We start from the raw sequence: 14,746 nt of genomic DNA on the forward strand, positions 1-14,746 counted from the left end.
TCTTAGATCTTTGGAAATGTGGTGTAAAATCCCTTTTACGTACAGGAAACCAAGATAACTTTTAATTTATTTTTCAATCAATGTTGAGCTCTGAATGTAGGAAACGTGGTGAACAAACCTGCAATGCTCTATCAACTAGGGAAGTGACCACTCTTCTTTTCACCGCAGGAGAATGATTAGAGGAATAATTTAAGTAATGGTCACTATATGTAGGTTTTCTTTAGACCCTGAACATGAAACATATTTCATTTTGGGACACCAGGATTTCTAAGAAAGGAAGACGCCTATCTACTTCTGATTACTGAGTAAATTTGAGTTTTAGATCCAAGAAGTTAAGCAAGTGAAGAAAAGACCCCAGAGATTCTTCATCATGCTCCCAAAAATAAATAAATATCATCTTTAAAACGAATCCAAGATTCAGGCTTACGAAGACTGTGTAGAATAGCCTGCAGAATATCAGCTTCTATTGGTGAAAGGGGGGGGGTCAAGTGGAAGCCCATATTTCTGTCTATAAAAATGCCTCTGTAATGGAAATAAAAAGAAGTTCTTTTACAAAGGGCTGTAAGTGAAAAAAGTGTCTGATTCGAAAGTGTCGATTTTTCTGATATAGATGGGGTAGAACAAAGTTTATGCTCCAAAATGAGTTCGGCCTTTTGGGGATCACAATTGTTATGCATTGAACCGCATCAAAACTGCCAATTCTTGTATTTGTTTTAATCAAAACTTGTTTTACCTTGGAAACGAAATAAGCAGAAATTTAATATAGAATTTTTGAGCAAGGATTAGCGGGCAAAATGCAACTGATAAGAATTTCCCTATTTTGCTGTGGGAGAATTAAATGAGGAAACAATGGGTCGATGTGAACTACCGTGCTTATGGAGTTTAGGGGGACCATAAAAACGAGGAGACGTGCACTCACGTGAATGAAACCTCTTGTACGATTAATCTGTGATCTCACCTTTTCCTTTTAGATAAGAAAGCTCTTTTCGGACTCCCTGGATAAATTTTTATGTGGTTGCTAATTGTTTATATGTGTTGGAATCATATAAAATTTCTCTGACTTTTTAATCATCTGAATCCAATACAACAAAAGCATTACCTTTATCTGCTTCAGCCATACAGAAACTATATTATTATAGTCTTTTAATGAGATAGCATTTTCCAAAACTCCACGGTATTTGGAAATAATAGTTCATAAAATGAGATAACATTAACGAGCCTAATTTGTGTTAGTGAAGCGTGGAATCCGCTTTTCTTAAATTAATTAAATTTTTAAATATGTCTAAATAAGAACAAAAATTAGAAAAAAAAAATTAATGTTTTCGTTACTAACGCTCCTTTTGCATTCTATCCTATTTTGGACTATTAGCAGTGGTGTATAAAGTATTTTGTAGGCGAAAGGCAAGTCGTCCATCGTGCTTTTCGTTCAGAAAGTTTCAGTAAAATGTTGTTTTTTTGTTCGATTTCCCCTGTCAGATATGCTCTTTTATTTTGCAGTTCCAGTGTGCTGATGGTAAATGTGTCCCTTCAGTTTGGATATGTGATGGAGATGCTGACTGTGCAGATGGGTCCGATGAGCCAAGCAACTGTACCACTAGAGTCTGTCCGGAAAACACATTTAGGTAAATACTCTTATATAATAATTGGTCGTGTCTCTATGCCTTGTCTGATGTGATAGCTAGGCTATCATAGCATAACGAATCTTTTTTTTTTTAATGAATTAAATGTTAAAAAAAGGATTTTTGAGCTAAAAGTTAGGAACGACATTAAAATTTAAAACAAACAGAAATTATTCCGTACCAGCTGTTGGTGTGGTGCTTCGCGCCACACCAACACCTAGTTGGTGGGGGTACTTCGCCCCCTTCGCGCGTAAGTCGCTACGCACCATTGTAGTTGTGTCCCACCTCTGAATATAGATAGATATATATATGTTTTTAACTTCGTAAAACTTGGGAATATACAACATTCTTTGCTGTCCCATTGTCTGTGCATATAAATATATTATCAGGTTTACCGACTCTTGAATATGCAACATATAATTGTCCATGGGAAAACAATCCGTATTCAGATCTATACCACATTTTTCTAATGATTGCCCTTGAGCTTTGTTGATGGTGATTGCTAATCGAATATTCCCTGTGTCCCCGTCGTCATTTATATATCCCCCCTGTGCCCTTCCGGCGTCCCCGTTGTAGTTGTGTCCCTGTGTCCCGATCGTCATTTATATTCCCTGTGTCCCGGTCGTCATTTGTGTCCCGGTGTCTCGGTCTGTAATTTCTCTTTGAGAAATGTTCCCGGTCGTCATTTATATTCTTTGTGTCTCGATGTCCCGGTCTGTAACGTCATAAGTCTTCAATGGCTCTGGTGGTGCAGCCAGTTGAGGAAGTTTAACTTTTCCTGAGGCGCAACACATTCCCATTGTTTCACCATTAAATTTCAAGGTCTTGCAATAGGGAAAAATTTTAGATATAGTCCCGATTTGAACACATCTACTCAAGTTATAATCATCGACTGGGCTGTACCTGAATCGCCTGGCATTCAATGACGTTGCTCTTGTGATTCCTCGGCACGCTTTCTTTTGGCATTATCTCTTTGAGCCGCAAGCCTGTTTTCACGTTGTTCTTATGCTTCTTCGGCACGCTTTCTTTTGGTATTTTCTCTTTGAGCCGCGGGCCTGTTTTCTTGCTGTTCTTGTGATTCCTCGGCACGATTTTTTTTGGTAATTTCTCTTTGAGACGCAAGCCTGTTTTCACGTTGTTCTTGTGATTCCTCGGCACGCTTTCTTTTCTTACTTTTTCTTTTAGCCGCAAGCCTTTTGGCATTAACTCTTTGAGCCGCTTCCTCGGCTGTTTCTTCTGCCATTGTAAGGTTTATACTAAAATTTCTCTTTGAATCGCCTCCTTATATACTTATAATGACGTCATAGACAAAGCCTTATATGCTTATAATGACGTCATATGCGAACAAACAAACAAACATGCAACTTATTATATATATTTAGATATGAGGGAGGCACTTCCTTTCTCAACCTTTGCTCTTTATGCTCAAGTCCATCAGTGTGAAATATCAAAAATTGATTGTTGGTTTATTGTTTTTGTGGTTTTAAAGGTAAGTTCTTTGAACAGATCTTTACCTGGATATCAAGAATCCATTAAATGTTGCATATAATTAGGAAAATTAGATATATTAGGGTTTAATTTTCAGATAAAAAAAAATATAAAGAAGATAGAAACGAGGACAGTAACAGTCAGTGAAAAACAGAAGAAGAATTAGGCAAATATTTCGGTTGAGACCTTCGCTCGACTATCCTCAGAGAATAATAAAAAATAATAAATAAAAAACAATAATAATAAAAAATGATAAAAATCCAACGGACAATATAAAAACCAAACCAAAAACAAAACTTAAATAAACAGTAGACTCTAAAGTTGCAATAAAAGTGGATTAACGTATGCTTATATTCAAGGTTATTTTTAAGACTGAAGGTTAGGCAGGATTGCTTCAGCCATATAGAAGATCAGACATTAAGCAGATCTTCTAAATAACTGAAAATTTCCCTCCTTATTTCACTCATTAAAAAATAATATTCACTCAAGTTTTATAATGCTTTAAAAATGCCCCTTACTCTATTTCGGCGGCCCTTGTATTTGTCAAATAAAAGTTTGCTAACAAGAATTCTTCGGGTGGAATTGTCCGCAAGAAATTTTCCAAGATTAAGTTTCAGCGAGAATAGAATTTTCCAGGGGGAATTTTTCCTCTTCTTTTTTCCCTTTCTTTTGGTTTTTTTCTCTTTTTTTTCTTTTTTTTTGATTTAATGGCTATTGAAATGATGCAATAGTTACTTTTTTCTTTTTTAATTAAATGTGTGAACATAATTAAATTATGTTAAAAATAAAAAGTTCAAACTTACACAAACTTTGTTTGAGAAACCCATAAACGAAATTTTGACTTCTGGAGGACTTTGGAGGACTTCTTGGTGAGGAGCCGTAAAAATTGTAGTTGCAGTCTTCGTACAGCCAAGTGGGCCTACAATATGTCTTTGTTGACAAAATGATAACGTGAAAATATAAACCAAATAAAAAAGCAAATGCCCAAAAGCCGTTCGTCTTTTTTTTGCATTGGTCGATATAACTGACGTTTGTTTCAGGTGCAACTCAGGTCGATGTATTCCAATGCCGTGGAAATGTGATGGTGATGAAGATTGTGCTGACGGTGAAGATGAGATGCCATCTTGTGGTGATCCCAGTCAGCATGTTTGTGACCCGACATATTTCCGATGTAACAATACAAGGTGCATCCCTGGGAGGTGGCGTTGCGACTATGATAATGATTGTGGAGATGGTAGTGACGAACGAGGCTGCGCTCCAAGGCCATGCAGTGAATCAGAATTCAGGTTAAAATTTGCTTTTTATACTTCCTGCAACTTATAATTGGGTTTCAGTATATCTCTATCGGGTAATTTTTGGATAGACAGTCAAATTATCATCACACAAATCTGAAATATTGGCGTAACTTTTGCTATGACGTATGGGAACTATGACGACATGTCATAACTATTATACGTGAACGTCTAAGACCTTGTTTCAGGACAAAAAATATAATTGGGCGAAGGGATATTCCTATCAGGGAAAATTACTTTATACGCTTACGCACAGACTTATACATACAAACGTTTTTAAAACAAACGTTTAAGGGTAAACAAACGTTTAGAGTAAAAAAACAAACTTTTTAGGGTAAATTCACACTTGTTTTAAATGCTAGATGTACCACTTCACGAAGTATTTGTTGCTTACCCCCTAATGGCCTATTGGATGTAAACTTATAAAGTTTAGATTTTTTTTAATTAGCAACAGCTTTCTTAAATTATAATTCTTACAAAGTCGTCAAAGCACATTAGCTATTACAAATGCCTAATTACTACTTTTACCAGCCTATTAACATCCTCGTCATATTACTCTGCAGCAATACTATATTATATGACTCCATCGTAACATTTGTTTGCCATAAAATTGACAACCTCCATTCTAAGCCTCTGTTTGAATCCTCAGTTCTTACTCGTCCTAATGAAATCTAAAAGAAATATAGATGGTATGAAATTAGATTACAATATTTTCTATATTATTCTTTCTTTTTTATGGCACTTGCTATTAACCAAGTGACATATAGCGATCGCAAATTCTGTCGGTTTGTCTGTCTGTCGGTCTGTCCCGGTTTTGCTACTTTAGGCACTTCGAGGTAAGCTAGGACTGTGAAGTTTGGCAGGCCGATCAGGGACCGGACTAGATTAAATTAGAAATATTCCTTTTCCCGATTTGACCATCTGTGGGGGAGTGGGGGGCTGGTTAATTCGGAAGAAATAGAAAAAATGAAGTATTCTGAACTTCCGAACGTGTGATGGGATCTTAATGAAATATGATTTTTGGAAGGATATCGTGTCCCAGAGCTCTTATTTTAAATTCCGACCAGATCCGGTGACATTGAGGGGTTTGGAGGGGGGACCTAAAATCTTGGAAAACGCTTAGAGAGGAGGGATTGGGATGAAACTTGGCGGGAAAAATAAGCAGAAGTCCTAGATACGTGATTGACATAACCAGAACGGATCCGCTCTCTTTGGGATAGTTGGGGGGGGGGGGGGGTAATTCTGAAAAATTAGAAAAAATGAGGTATTTTTAACTTACGAAGGAGTGACCGGATTTTAATGATATTTGAAGTTTGGAAGGATATCGTGTCTCAGAGCTCTTATTTTTAAATCCCGACCGGATCTGGTGACATTGGGGGGAGTTGGGGGGACCTAAAATCTTGGAAAACGCTTAGATTGGAGGGATCGGGATGAAACTTGGTGGGAAAAATAAGCACAAGTTCTAGATACGTGATTGACATAACCGGGACGGATCAGCTCTCTTTGGGATAGTTGGGGGGGGGGGGGTTAATCCTGAAAAATTAGAAAAAAAGGTATTTTTAACTGACGAACGGGTGATCGGATCTCAATGAAATTGATATTTAGAAGAATATCATGAGCTCTTATTTTAAATCACGACCGGATCCGATGACATTGGGGGGAGTTGGGCTGACCTTAAATCTTAGAAAACGCTTAGAGTGGAGGGATCGGGATGAAACTTGGTGGGAAAAATAAGCAGAAGTCCTAGATATGGGATTGAAATAATCGGAACGAAGCGATCGCAAATTCTGTCGGTCTGTCCCGGTTTTGCTACTTTAGGCACTTCGAGGTAAGCTAGGACTATGAAGTTTGGCAGGCGTATCAGGGACCGGACCAGATTAAATTAGAAATATTCCTTTTCCCGATTTGACCATCTGTGGGGGAGTGGGGGGCTGGTTAATTCGGAAGAAATAGAAAAAATGAAGTATTCTGAACTTCCGAACGAGTAATGGGATCTTAATGAAATTTGATTTTTGGAAAGATATCGTGTCCCAGAGCTCCTATTTTAAATTTCGACCAGATCCGGTGACATTGAGGGGTTTGGAGGGGGGGACCTAAAATCTTGGAAAACGCTTAGAGAGGAGGGATCGGGATGAAACTTGGTGGAAAAAATAAGCAGAAGTCCTAGATACGTGATTGACATAACCAGAACGGATTCGCTCTCTTTGGGATAGTTGGGGGGGGGGGGGGGGTAATCCTGAAAAACTAGAAAAAATGAGGTATTTTTAACTTATGAAGGAGTGACCGGATTTAAATGAAATTTGAAGTTTAGAAGGATATCGTGTCTCAGAGCTCTTATTTTTAAATCCCGACCGGATCTGGTGACATTGGGGGAGTTGGGGGGGACCTAAAATCTTGGAAAACGCTTAGATTGGAGGGATCGGGATGAAACTTGGTGGGAAAAATAAGCACAAGTTCTAGATACGTGATTGACATAACCGGGACGGATCAGCTCTCTTTGGGATAGTTGGGGGGGGGGGGGGTTAATCCTGAAAAATTAGAAAAAAATTAGGTATTTTTAACTGACGAACGGGTGATCGGATCTCAATGAAATTGATATTTAGAAGAATATCGTGAGCTCTTATTTTAAATCACGACCGGATCCGATGACATTGGGGGGAGTTGGGGGGACCTTAAATCTTAGAAAACGCTTAGAGTGGAGGGATCGGGATGAAACTTGGTGGGAAAAATAAGCAGAAGTCCTAGATATGGGATTGAAATAATCGGATCGAATCCGCTGTATTTGGGAAGTTGTGGGGGGGGAGGGTTAATTCGGAAAAATTAGAAAAAATGACGTATTTTTAACTTACGAAGGAGTGATCGGATCTTAATGAATCTTCATATTTAGAAGGACCTCGTAACTCAGAACTCTTATTTTAAATCCCGACCGGATCCAGTATCATTGGGAGGGGTCAGTGGGGGGGGGGCGGAAATCTTGGAAGATCTTAAAGTTGAGAGATCAGGGCGAAACTGGGTGGGAAGAATAAAAAGTCCAAGATACGTGACTGACATAACCGGACCGGATCCACTCTCTTTGGTGGAGTTGGGGAGGGGGGAATAATTCGGAAAAATTAGGAAAAATGAGGTATTTGTAACTTACGAACGGGTGATCAGATCTTAATGAAATTTGATATTTAGAAGGATTGTGTGCTTTAGAGCTCTTATTTTAAATTCCGACCAGATCCTGTGACATTGGGGGGAGTTGGAGGGGGAAACCGGAATTCTTGGAAAACGTGAAAATTGGGGTATCTTTATCTTACGAATAGGTGATCGGACCTTAATGAAACTTGATATAAAGAAGGATCTTGCGTCTCAGATGCTCCATTTTTGACTCAAATCGGATCCAGGGACATGGGGGTCGGAGGGGAAAAACAGAAATCTTGGAAAACGCTTGGAGTGGAGAGATCGAGATGAAACTTGATGGGAAGAATAAGCACAAGTTTTCGATACGTGATTGACATAATTGGAACGGATCCGTTCTCTTTGGAGCAGCTGGGGGGGTGTTAATTTGGAAAAATTAGAAAAATTGAGGTATTTTTAACTTAAGAACGGGTGACCAGATCTTAATGAAATTGGACATTTAGAAAGAACTCATGTCTCAGAGCTCTTATTTCAAATCCCGACCTGATCTGCTGACATAAGGGGAGTTGGAGGGGGGAATCGGAAATCTTGGAAAACGCTTAGAGTGGAGGAATCGGGATGAAACTTGGTGGGTAGAATAAGCAAATGTTGTTGATACGTGATTGACGTAACCGTACTGGATTCGCTTTCTTTGGGGGAGTTAGGGGTGGGGTTCAGTGCTTTGGCGAGTTTGGTGCTTCTGGACGTGCTAGGACAATGAAAATTGGTTGGCGTTTCAGGGAGCTGCACAAATTGACTTGATAAAGTTGTTTTCCCCGATTCGACCGTCTGGGGGGGCTGAAGGGAGAGAAAAAATGAGGTATTTATAACTTACGAGTGGGTGATTGGATCTTAATGAATTTTGATATTTAGAAGGACCTCGTGACTCAGAGCTCTTATTTTAAATCCCGACCGGCAATAAGCCTCTGATTTTCCTTTTAAATCAATATATTTGTTCTTAGAATTCAGCTAGAGCTCATGCCATATGAGCTCTTGGCTCTTCCGGCCTCTTCGCAAGTGCCATATGAGCTCTTAGCTCTTGTTCTAGGTACAAATAGAAAATTTTAGTTATAATGGTGTATGGGATAGAAAGTCAGGCTCTAAATTCTGAAATGCTGAACCACAAAATGAAAATAAGAAAAGTTCAAGCAAAACAAGAAAAGAAACATGCAGAGAAAAATATGATCAATATTAATTATAATTTATTAAAGTATTTTAGGGGCTTGAAAAATATCCAGTCTCTCGGTAAAGTGAAAATACACGAGTCATCTTTCCTGTCAACACTGCTGAAGTAAATTTGGTAAAATTCTAGTTAATTGACTTCTTGCTATCTCAGAAAGGGTTTAGGGTAGGATAATGAAACTTTCAGGGATGAATCTAAAGACTAAAGTATGTCCCGGGAAGGTAAGCAACTACCTCCACTCCTTCTCCCTCTAGAGGGCCCTGATCTTTGATGACCTTTAAAAATATGTGTGCTATAAAAGTGAAATCTTGCAAAATAGATCTTCTGCTTAATTGAAGTACAACATAATTGTTTCCCGCTTCATAACTTTGCTCAATTCCATTTTATAAGGTTTTAAAGATATATTTCCTAAATTTTGAAAAAAAAAAACATCGATATGGCTCAAAATTCTACTCAAATAACAGGAATTGCATTTTCAGAACTAAAGGCAGAGAAAAAGCAACTAGTAACTGAAAATTAAGGTAAAATGTTGTTTTGTCAAAATTTCAATAGGTAATAGACCTCTCATGTAGGCAAATTTCAGGGCCCTCTAGAAGGAGAGGGAGTGGAGATAGGTACTTTAAAATACCTTCCCGGGACATACTTTAGCCTGTAGGCCCATCCCTGAAAGTTTCATTTTCCTAACCTAAACCCTTTCCGAGAGAGCAAGAAGTCAATTAACTAGAATTTTACCGTAAATTTTAAAGTAATAAAAATAAAATTTTCAATTATTTAGAATAACAAAATATTTTTAAAATAAATTTTTTATATCCAAATAAAAACATTTTACCGCCTGGACTAATCTTAGGTCTGTTCATTCCTGCAAACCACTATTTTTTTAGATTTGTCTTCTGGTCAAAAATTATTATGTTCTTAGGCCAGTATCACATTTTTATCAGTATTATCAAGTTAAACCGGGAAGGTAAATAAGCAAGACTAATTAATTAAATTTGATTAACTTTTTTGTCTACAAAATTCAAATATTAACAACCTGTTGATTCCAAAGGATAATTACAATTTCAAAGAAAAGCTACGTTTTCTTAAGCTGTTTGTTGCCATGTGTTTTAGCTTATTTATGCTTATTTTTTTTAGCTCATTTTTCGTTGATTTTTTGTCTACGTTTTTTTAGTTTTCCATGTTTTCTTCAATTTTTCCTGTTAATTCCTCCATTCTACCCTGTTTGAATCCTCATTTTCTTCTTTTCCTGATGAAATCTTTGAGAATGATGGATGATATGAATTTTAATTTTTTCTATGATAGTTATTTTCGTTTTTCTAGGTAAAAACAGAAAATCTTAGTTATAAGGATGTATGAGATAGGAATCAGCTTCTATATTCTGAAATTATGAAACATAAAGGGGAAATGGGAAAAATTATAAGGACGACAAGGGTGAAAAAATCATGTTTTTCAAAAGTAAGTAATTTATTGATGTATTGATAAATAGGGTATTATAGATACACTGTTCTTTCTTTTTGCTAGTTTGTATCGACAAAGGACATAATCGAGACGTGTATCGATGCACCAAAGCATGCTAATTGATGAAGTTTATCAGTGCAAAGAAGGACATAAATAAAATATTTTCTTACAGTTTATGGTAACGAACTTGAATAAGGAGTGGCTTGGCGTAATAGTAACCGAAACTCTAAAAACTGGAATTTGGATAAAAATTGAAACATCAAAAAAAAATTTTATTGACCCCAAATATATAAAATCTATTAAGATTAGCGAGAATCTAGATGTTGTTGTAATATAGGGGAATAAAACGTTATTAGAAACAAAATCTTAATAGGAAGCATACGAGCTACCCAATTTCCACAAGATTTAAATCTTTAAGTAAAAAAAAAAATATCGAAAACTAAAAGAATTAGTAAAAAATCGTTTAATTATTATAAAAAAAAGATAATTAAAAAATGACTCTGAAAATTTATTTAAACTTTTTTTTATAAATAATTTAAAAAACAACTAAATTAGAAAATAATTTTATCCAATCTGTTTATGCTTGATAGGTGTGGCGATGGGAGATGCATTCGTGGATCCTGGCGCTGTAATGGAGAATACAACTGTGAAGACAGATCTGATGAAGCTAATTGTAACAACACATGCACAGAAAATGAATTCCAATGTCACAGTCCACAGTTCTGTATTTTTGCGTAAGTCTTTTCTTTTTTCCCCTTTTTTTCATTAATTAATTTTTTACTAGATAATTGTCTAATAGAAGCCATAGTTTATAGTGAAAACAACTATATTGGCAATAAAAATGACAGTAATCATATAATGACAAAAAGGTTATAGTATACTTGACGATAATTTTCAAGCAGAAGTGTCTCTCCCTAAAAGTCATAGTTTGTTTTATTTGAATTAACATAGTATGATACATACATATTAATTTGTAACAATTCAAACGGAGAGTTAGAACTTGATGTATCTCCATTGGAAATAAGTTGAATTTTATTTAAAATTAAAATTAGTTTTCTTTCAGTTCAAATCTGATAGCGTACAATTTATTCAATTTGCAAAAAAATATGCAAAATTGAGTAATATTTTTATAAATATATCACCCAAACATAACAAGCAGAAACATTATGTACGTTTTTGAAGAAAAAACTCACTGATATTTTCGCGAATGTTCAAGTCCAATTCTTGTTAGACCTGGGTCAGATGAGCGTTATTACTTATTACAAATAAATAATATTTGTTTTGGAGCAAGAAATAAATTTAAAAACAGGGTCGTCACATGAAACATCCAGTATCTCATTGGAATCATAAAACATTTGACATTTCACGGTGGGAGGGATTAAAAGACAATTTTCAAACAATTTACTGATCATTTTTTCTTGTTTGTTCTTTCTTCTTTCTTGTTTCTTTCTTTTGAAATTTCGGCAAACTTCAATGTGAGTTGGCATGACAATCAATTGTTGAAAGAAAGTTGAAAGTTGAAAGAACTTTCTTTTGTTTAGTCTGACCAGATCCAAACACGAACGAAAGAAATTAGCTTTTTCCTCATACGACAAATTTTTGCTAAGGCAAAAATATAGCAAGCCTAGTAACTGTGTAGTTTTAGAAATTTCTGATGTAGAAATGTATGGATTTTTATCACAGGGACCTGTTTTGCTCAAATTTATTTTTTAGTTTTCGCTAGAGAGTGAAAAAGAATGATACATAGCATTTTGGTAAATATCTACATTAACTGAGTGTTCAGATATCTAAGAAACAAACTTACCTCTAGAATTAGAATATCATCTTGACTCCAAATATGACATTCATTTCCGTCGCAAATTCAATTTTAAGCTCTTTACGGACTCTCAAAGATGATAACTTTTTCTGTTATTTTAGCTACGGTTTATATACCTGTGTTAGCCTCAATATTGTTGAAACCGGTTTACCCGTCAATTGAATCAAGGGTAACAAAATTAAGAATCAATTGATAGGTGGGAAATATATAATATGGGCTATATATTAGGGTAAGGTTAGAAACGATGGGTTAGATCAGGTTAAAATCGAATTTGCGATAAAAAATTAATGTCAAAAATTTCGATTCAGGATGGAATTCCCATTTTAGAGGTAAGTCTGTTTCTTAGCTATCTGAATATTCTGTTGATCTAGATATTTATCCAAATTTTATGTAACTTTTATGTTTATTACTTCATAAACTTTTAAGAAGCGGTAGCCACGAATTTTTTTTTGTTGAAGGGAATTCTGTCTTACCATAGACACATGCGTAAGGATGGGGGGGGGCTAGGCTAGTCCATGGCTCAAACACAAAATCTCAATGCTTTTCTGATTATTTTGCCTATTTATGCACTTTTTTTCTCTAGTCCACTCTCTTATGAAATTTTAGACCTTCAGTTGGTTTTTTTATATCACAAAGTTCCAATATCTGTAGAGCCAATATTTACCGAAATTTCGGATTTTTGTTAAAGCTGGGTCCGATGAGAGTTATTAACTAATGCCTAATTGGAAAAACGACCTCTACAAAGGGCTGCCTCGCCTCTTTTGTGGTGCCTGCAAGACTGGGGAGCTTGCGGTTAATTCTATTCCCACTTGAGGAGTGGCTCCCCCTCGAGGAAATTATATACTAGTAAACGACACAGTATTCGCACGGGATTCTGATTAATGGATAATTGTTCTGGGCTTGGTCCATTTTGACGGGCTCTTTTGGGCTAAAAAACCTCTTCCTAGCTAATTTATCCACTATGGGTTGCCCCCTCGTAGTAGCGTAAAATTTTTAGGCATGAATATATAATGAGTCGGAGGTAATATGCTTGGGACTGTCTGAGCAGGGTTTCCACTCCTGTTGATAGATTAAATAAAAAAAACTAGTTTTTTTAACTGAAAGTAAGGAGCGACATTAAAACTTAAAACGAACAGAAATTACTCCGTATATGAAATGGGTTGTCCCCTCCGCAGTCCCACGCTCTTTACGCTAAAGTTTGACTCTTTGCCACAATTCTACTTTTTAAAACAACTAAAAACTACGTTAAGATCCTACGACTTTTAGGGGGTGTTTTCCCCTATTTTCCTAAATAAGGCAAATTTTCTCAGGCTCGTAACTTTTGATGGCTAAGACTAAACTTGATGAAACTTATATATTTAAAATCAGCATTAAAATGCGATTTTTTTGATGTAGCTATTTATATCAAAATTCAATTTTTTAGAGTTTTGGTTACTATTGAGCCGGATCGCTCCTTACTACAGTTCGTTACCACGAACTGTTTGAAAGAGCACTGCCAAGTGCTGAAAACCATGTTGTGACCGAGATAGGCCCAGGATTGCAAAACCCTCCATTCACACTGGAGGGCCCCTTTGACTTCTATCTGTCCGGTTCTAACCCGGCTTAACTGCTTCTATGTGGACTTGAGAAAATATGATGATCCCCTTCCTGCACTTGTATCTGGGATCATTATCTTTTCCTGAGGCCAAAATAACTTCAATGATTTAAAGAACCTGAAAATTGGAACTTGGAATATTACTACGTTAAAAACTGACTATGGTATCAATAATAGTCAAAACGATAGTCTTTTTGACTGACGAATTCAGACGATTCCAACTGACTTATTGGGAGTTTCAGAAATTCATATCCTAGGGATAGGAAGGATGAAATTAGGTTAATGGAATTTGTTTACTCAGGCAGGAAGGTTGAGGTACATAGCCAGACAGTAGGGATCATGATGAATAAGGCAGCTGCTAAGCCTTGTTTAGGTTGGGAATGTATTAGCAATAGAATTCTAATTGTTCATTTATGACTAAAACTTTCAGGCTATCAGTTATAGTAGTTCCTGTCGAACCTGTTGAACCGATATGCTCCTGTTGAACCGAATGACGGAGATACTCAAGTGACTCAAATGAAGTTGGGGTTTTTACTAGGAGATTTTAACGCCCAGGTCCGTAGAATTAGGGATAGATGGAATCCTAGCCTATGTAAATTTGATATTGTAAAAGAAAACAGTAATGGCTAGAGACTTCTGCAATTTTGTAGCTGTAACAATCTAGTTATAACCAATACGGTATTTGGTCATAAAGTGGCCCATAAGTTGACATGGTATTTACGTGATGGTAAGACAGCAAACCTTATTGATTATATCACAGTAAACTGAAGACGTTCAGGATCAATACAAGATACTAGGGTGTATAGGAGTGATGTTATTGATGTTAAAAGTAAAGACACATCTAGTAGTGTCTAGGGTTAATTTAAAACTGAAATTTCGGAAGATTAATTTGAAAATGGTTGGAATAATTTTAGAAAAACAGTTGGTGAAGTTGCTGATGGTGTCTTAGGGAAGAAAGTTAAGACTGCAACTAGGAATATTAGTGAAAAAGCTTTATGTTTAATAGAAGGGAGAAGGAGTTTGTACAAGAATTATCTGAGTGATGGATTGTATGAAAACAAAAGGAATGTAAAGAAAGTGGAGAAAGCATTAAAATATGTTCTAAGGAGGTGTAAAGTGGAGGCCAGGCATGAAATTGCC

General features: G+C 36.2%; 1 protein-coding gene across 3 annotated transcripts in view; it reads left to right on the forward strand.

Moving 5' to 3' along the window:
* LOC136038798 (low-density lipoprotein receptor-related protein 1-like) overlaps positions 1 to 14,746 on the forward strand; it is a gene marked incomplete at its 5' end in the record, with an annotated part of 269,617 nt that overhangs the window by 172,392 nt on the left and 82,479 nt on the right. For all 3 annotated transcript variants that reach the window (XM_065722181.1, XM_065722182.1, XM_065722179.1), the window contains 3 exon segments: positions 1,498 to 1,622; positions 4,148 to 4,393; positions 10,787 to 10,930. In XM_065722181.1, the coding sequence (XP_065578253.1) occupies positions 1,498 to 1,622; positions 4,148 to 4,393; positions 10,787 to 10,930 (515 nt within the window).

This window comes from Artemia franciscana, chromosome 18 (assembly GCF_032884065.1).
Source record: "Artemia franciscana chromosome 18, ASM3288406v1, whole genome shotgun sequence".
NCBI classification, from domain to species: Eukaryota; Metazoa; Arthropoda; class Branchiopoda; order Anostraca; family Artemiidae; genus Artemia; species Artemia franciscana.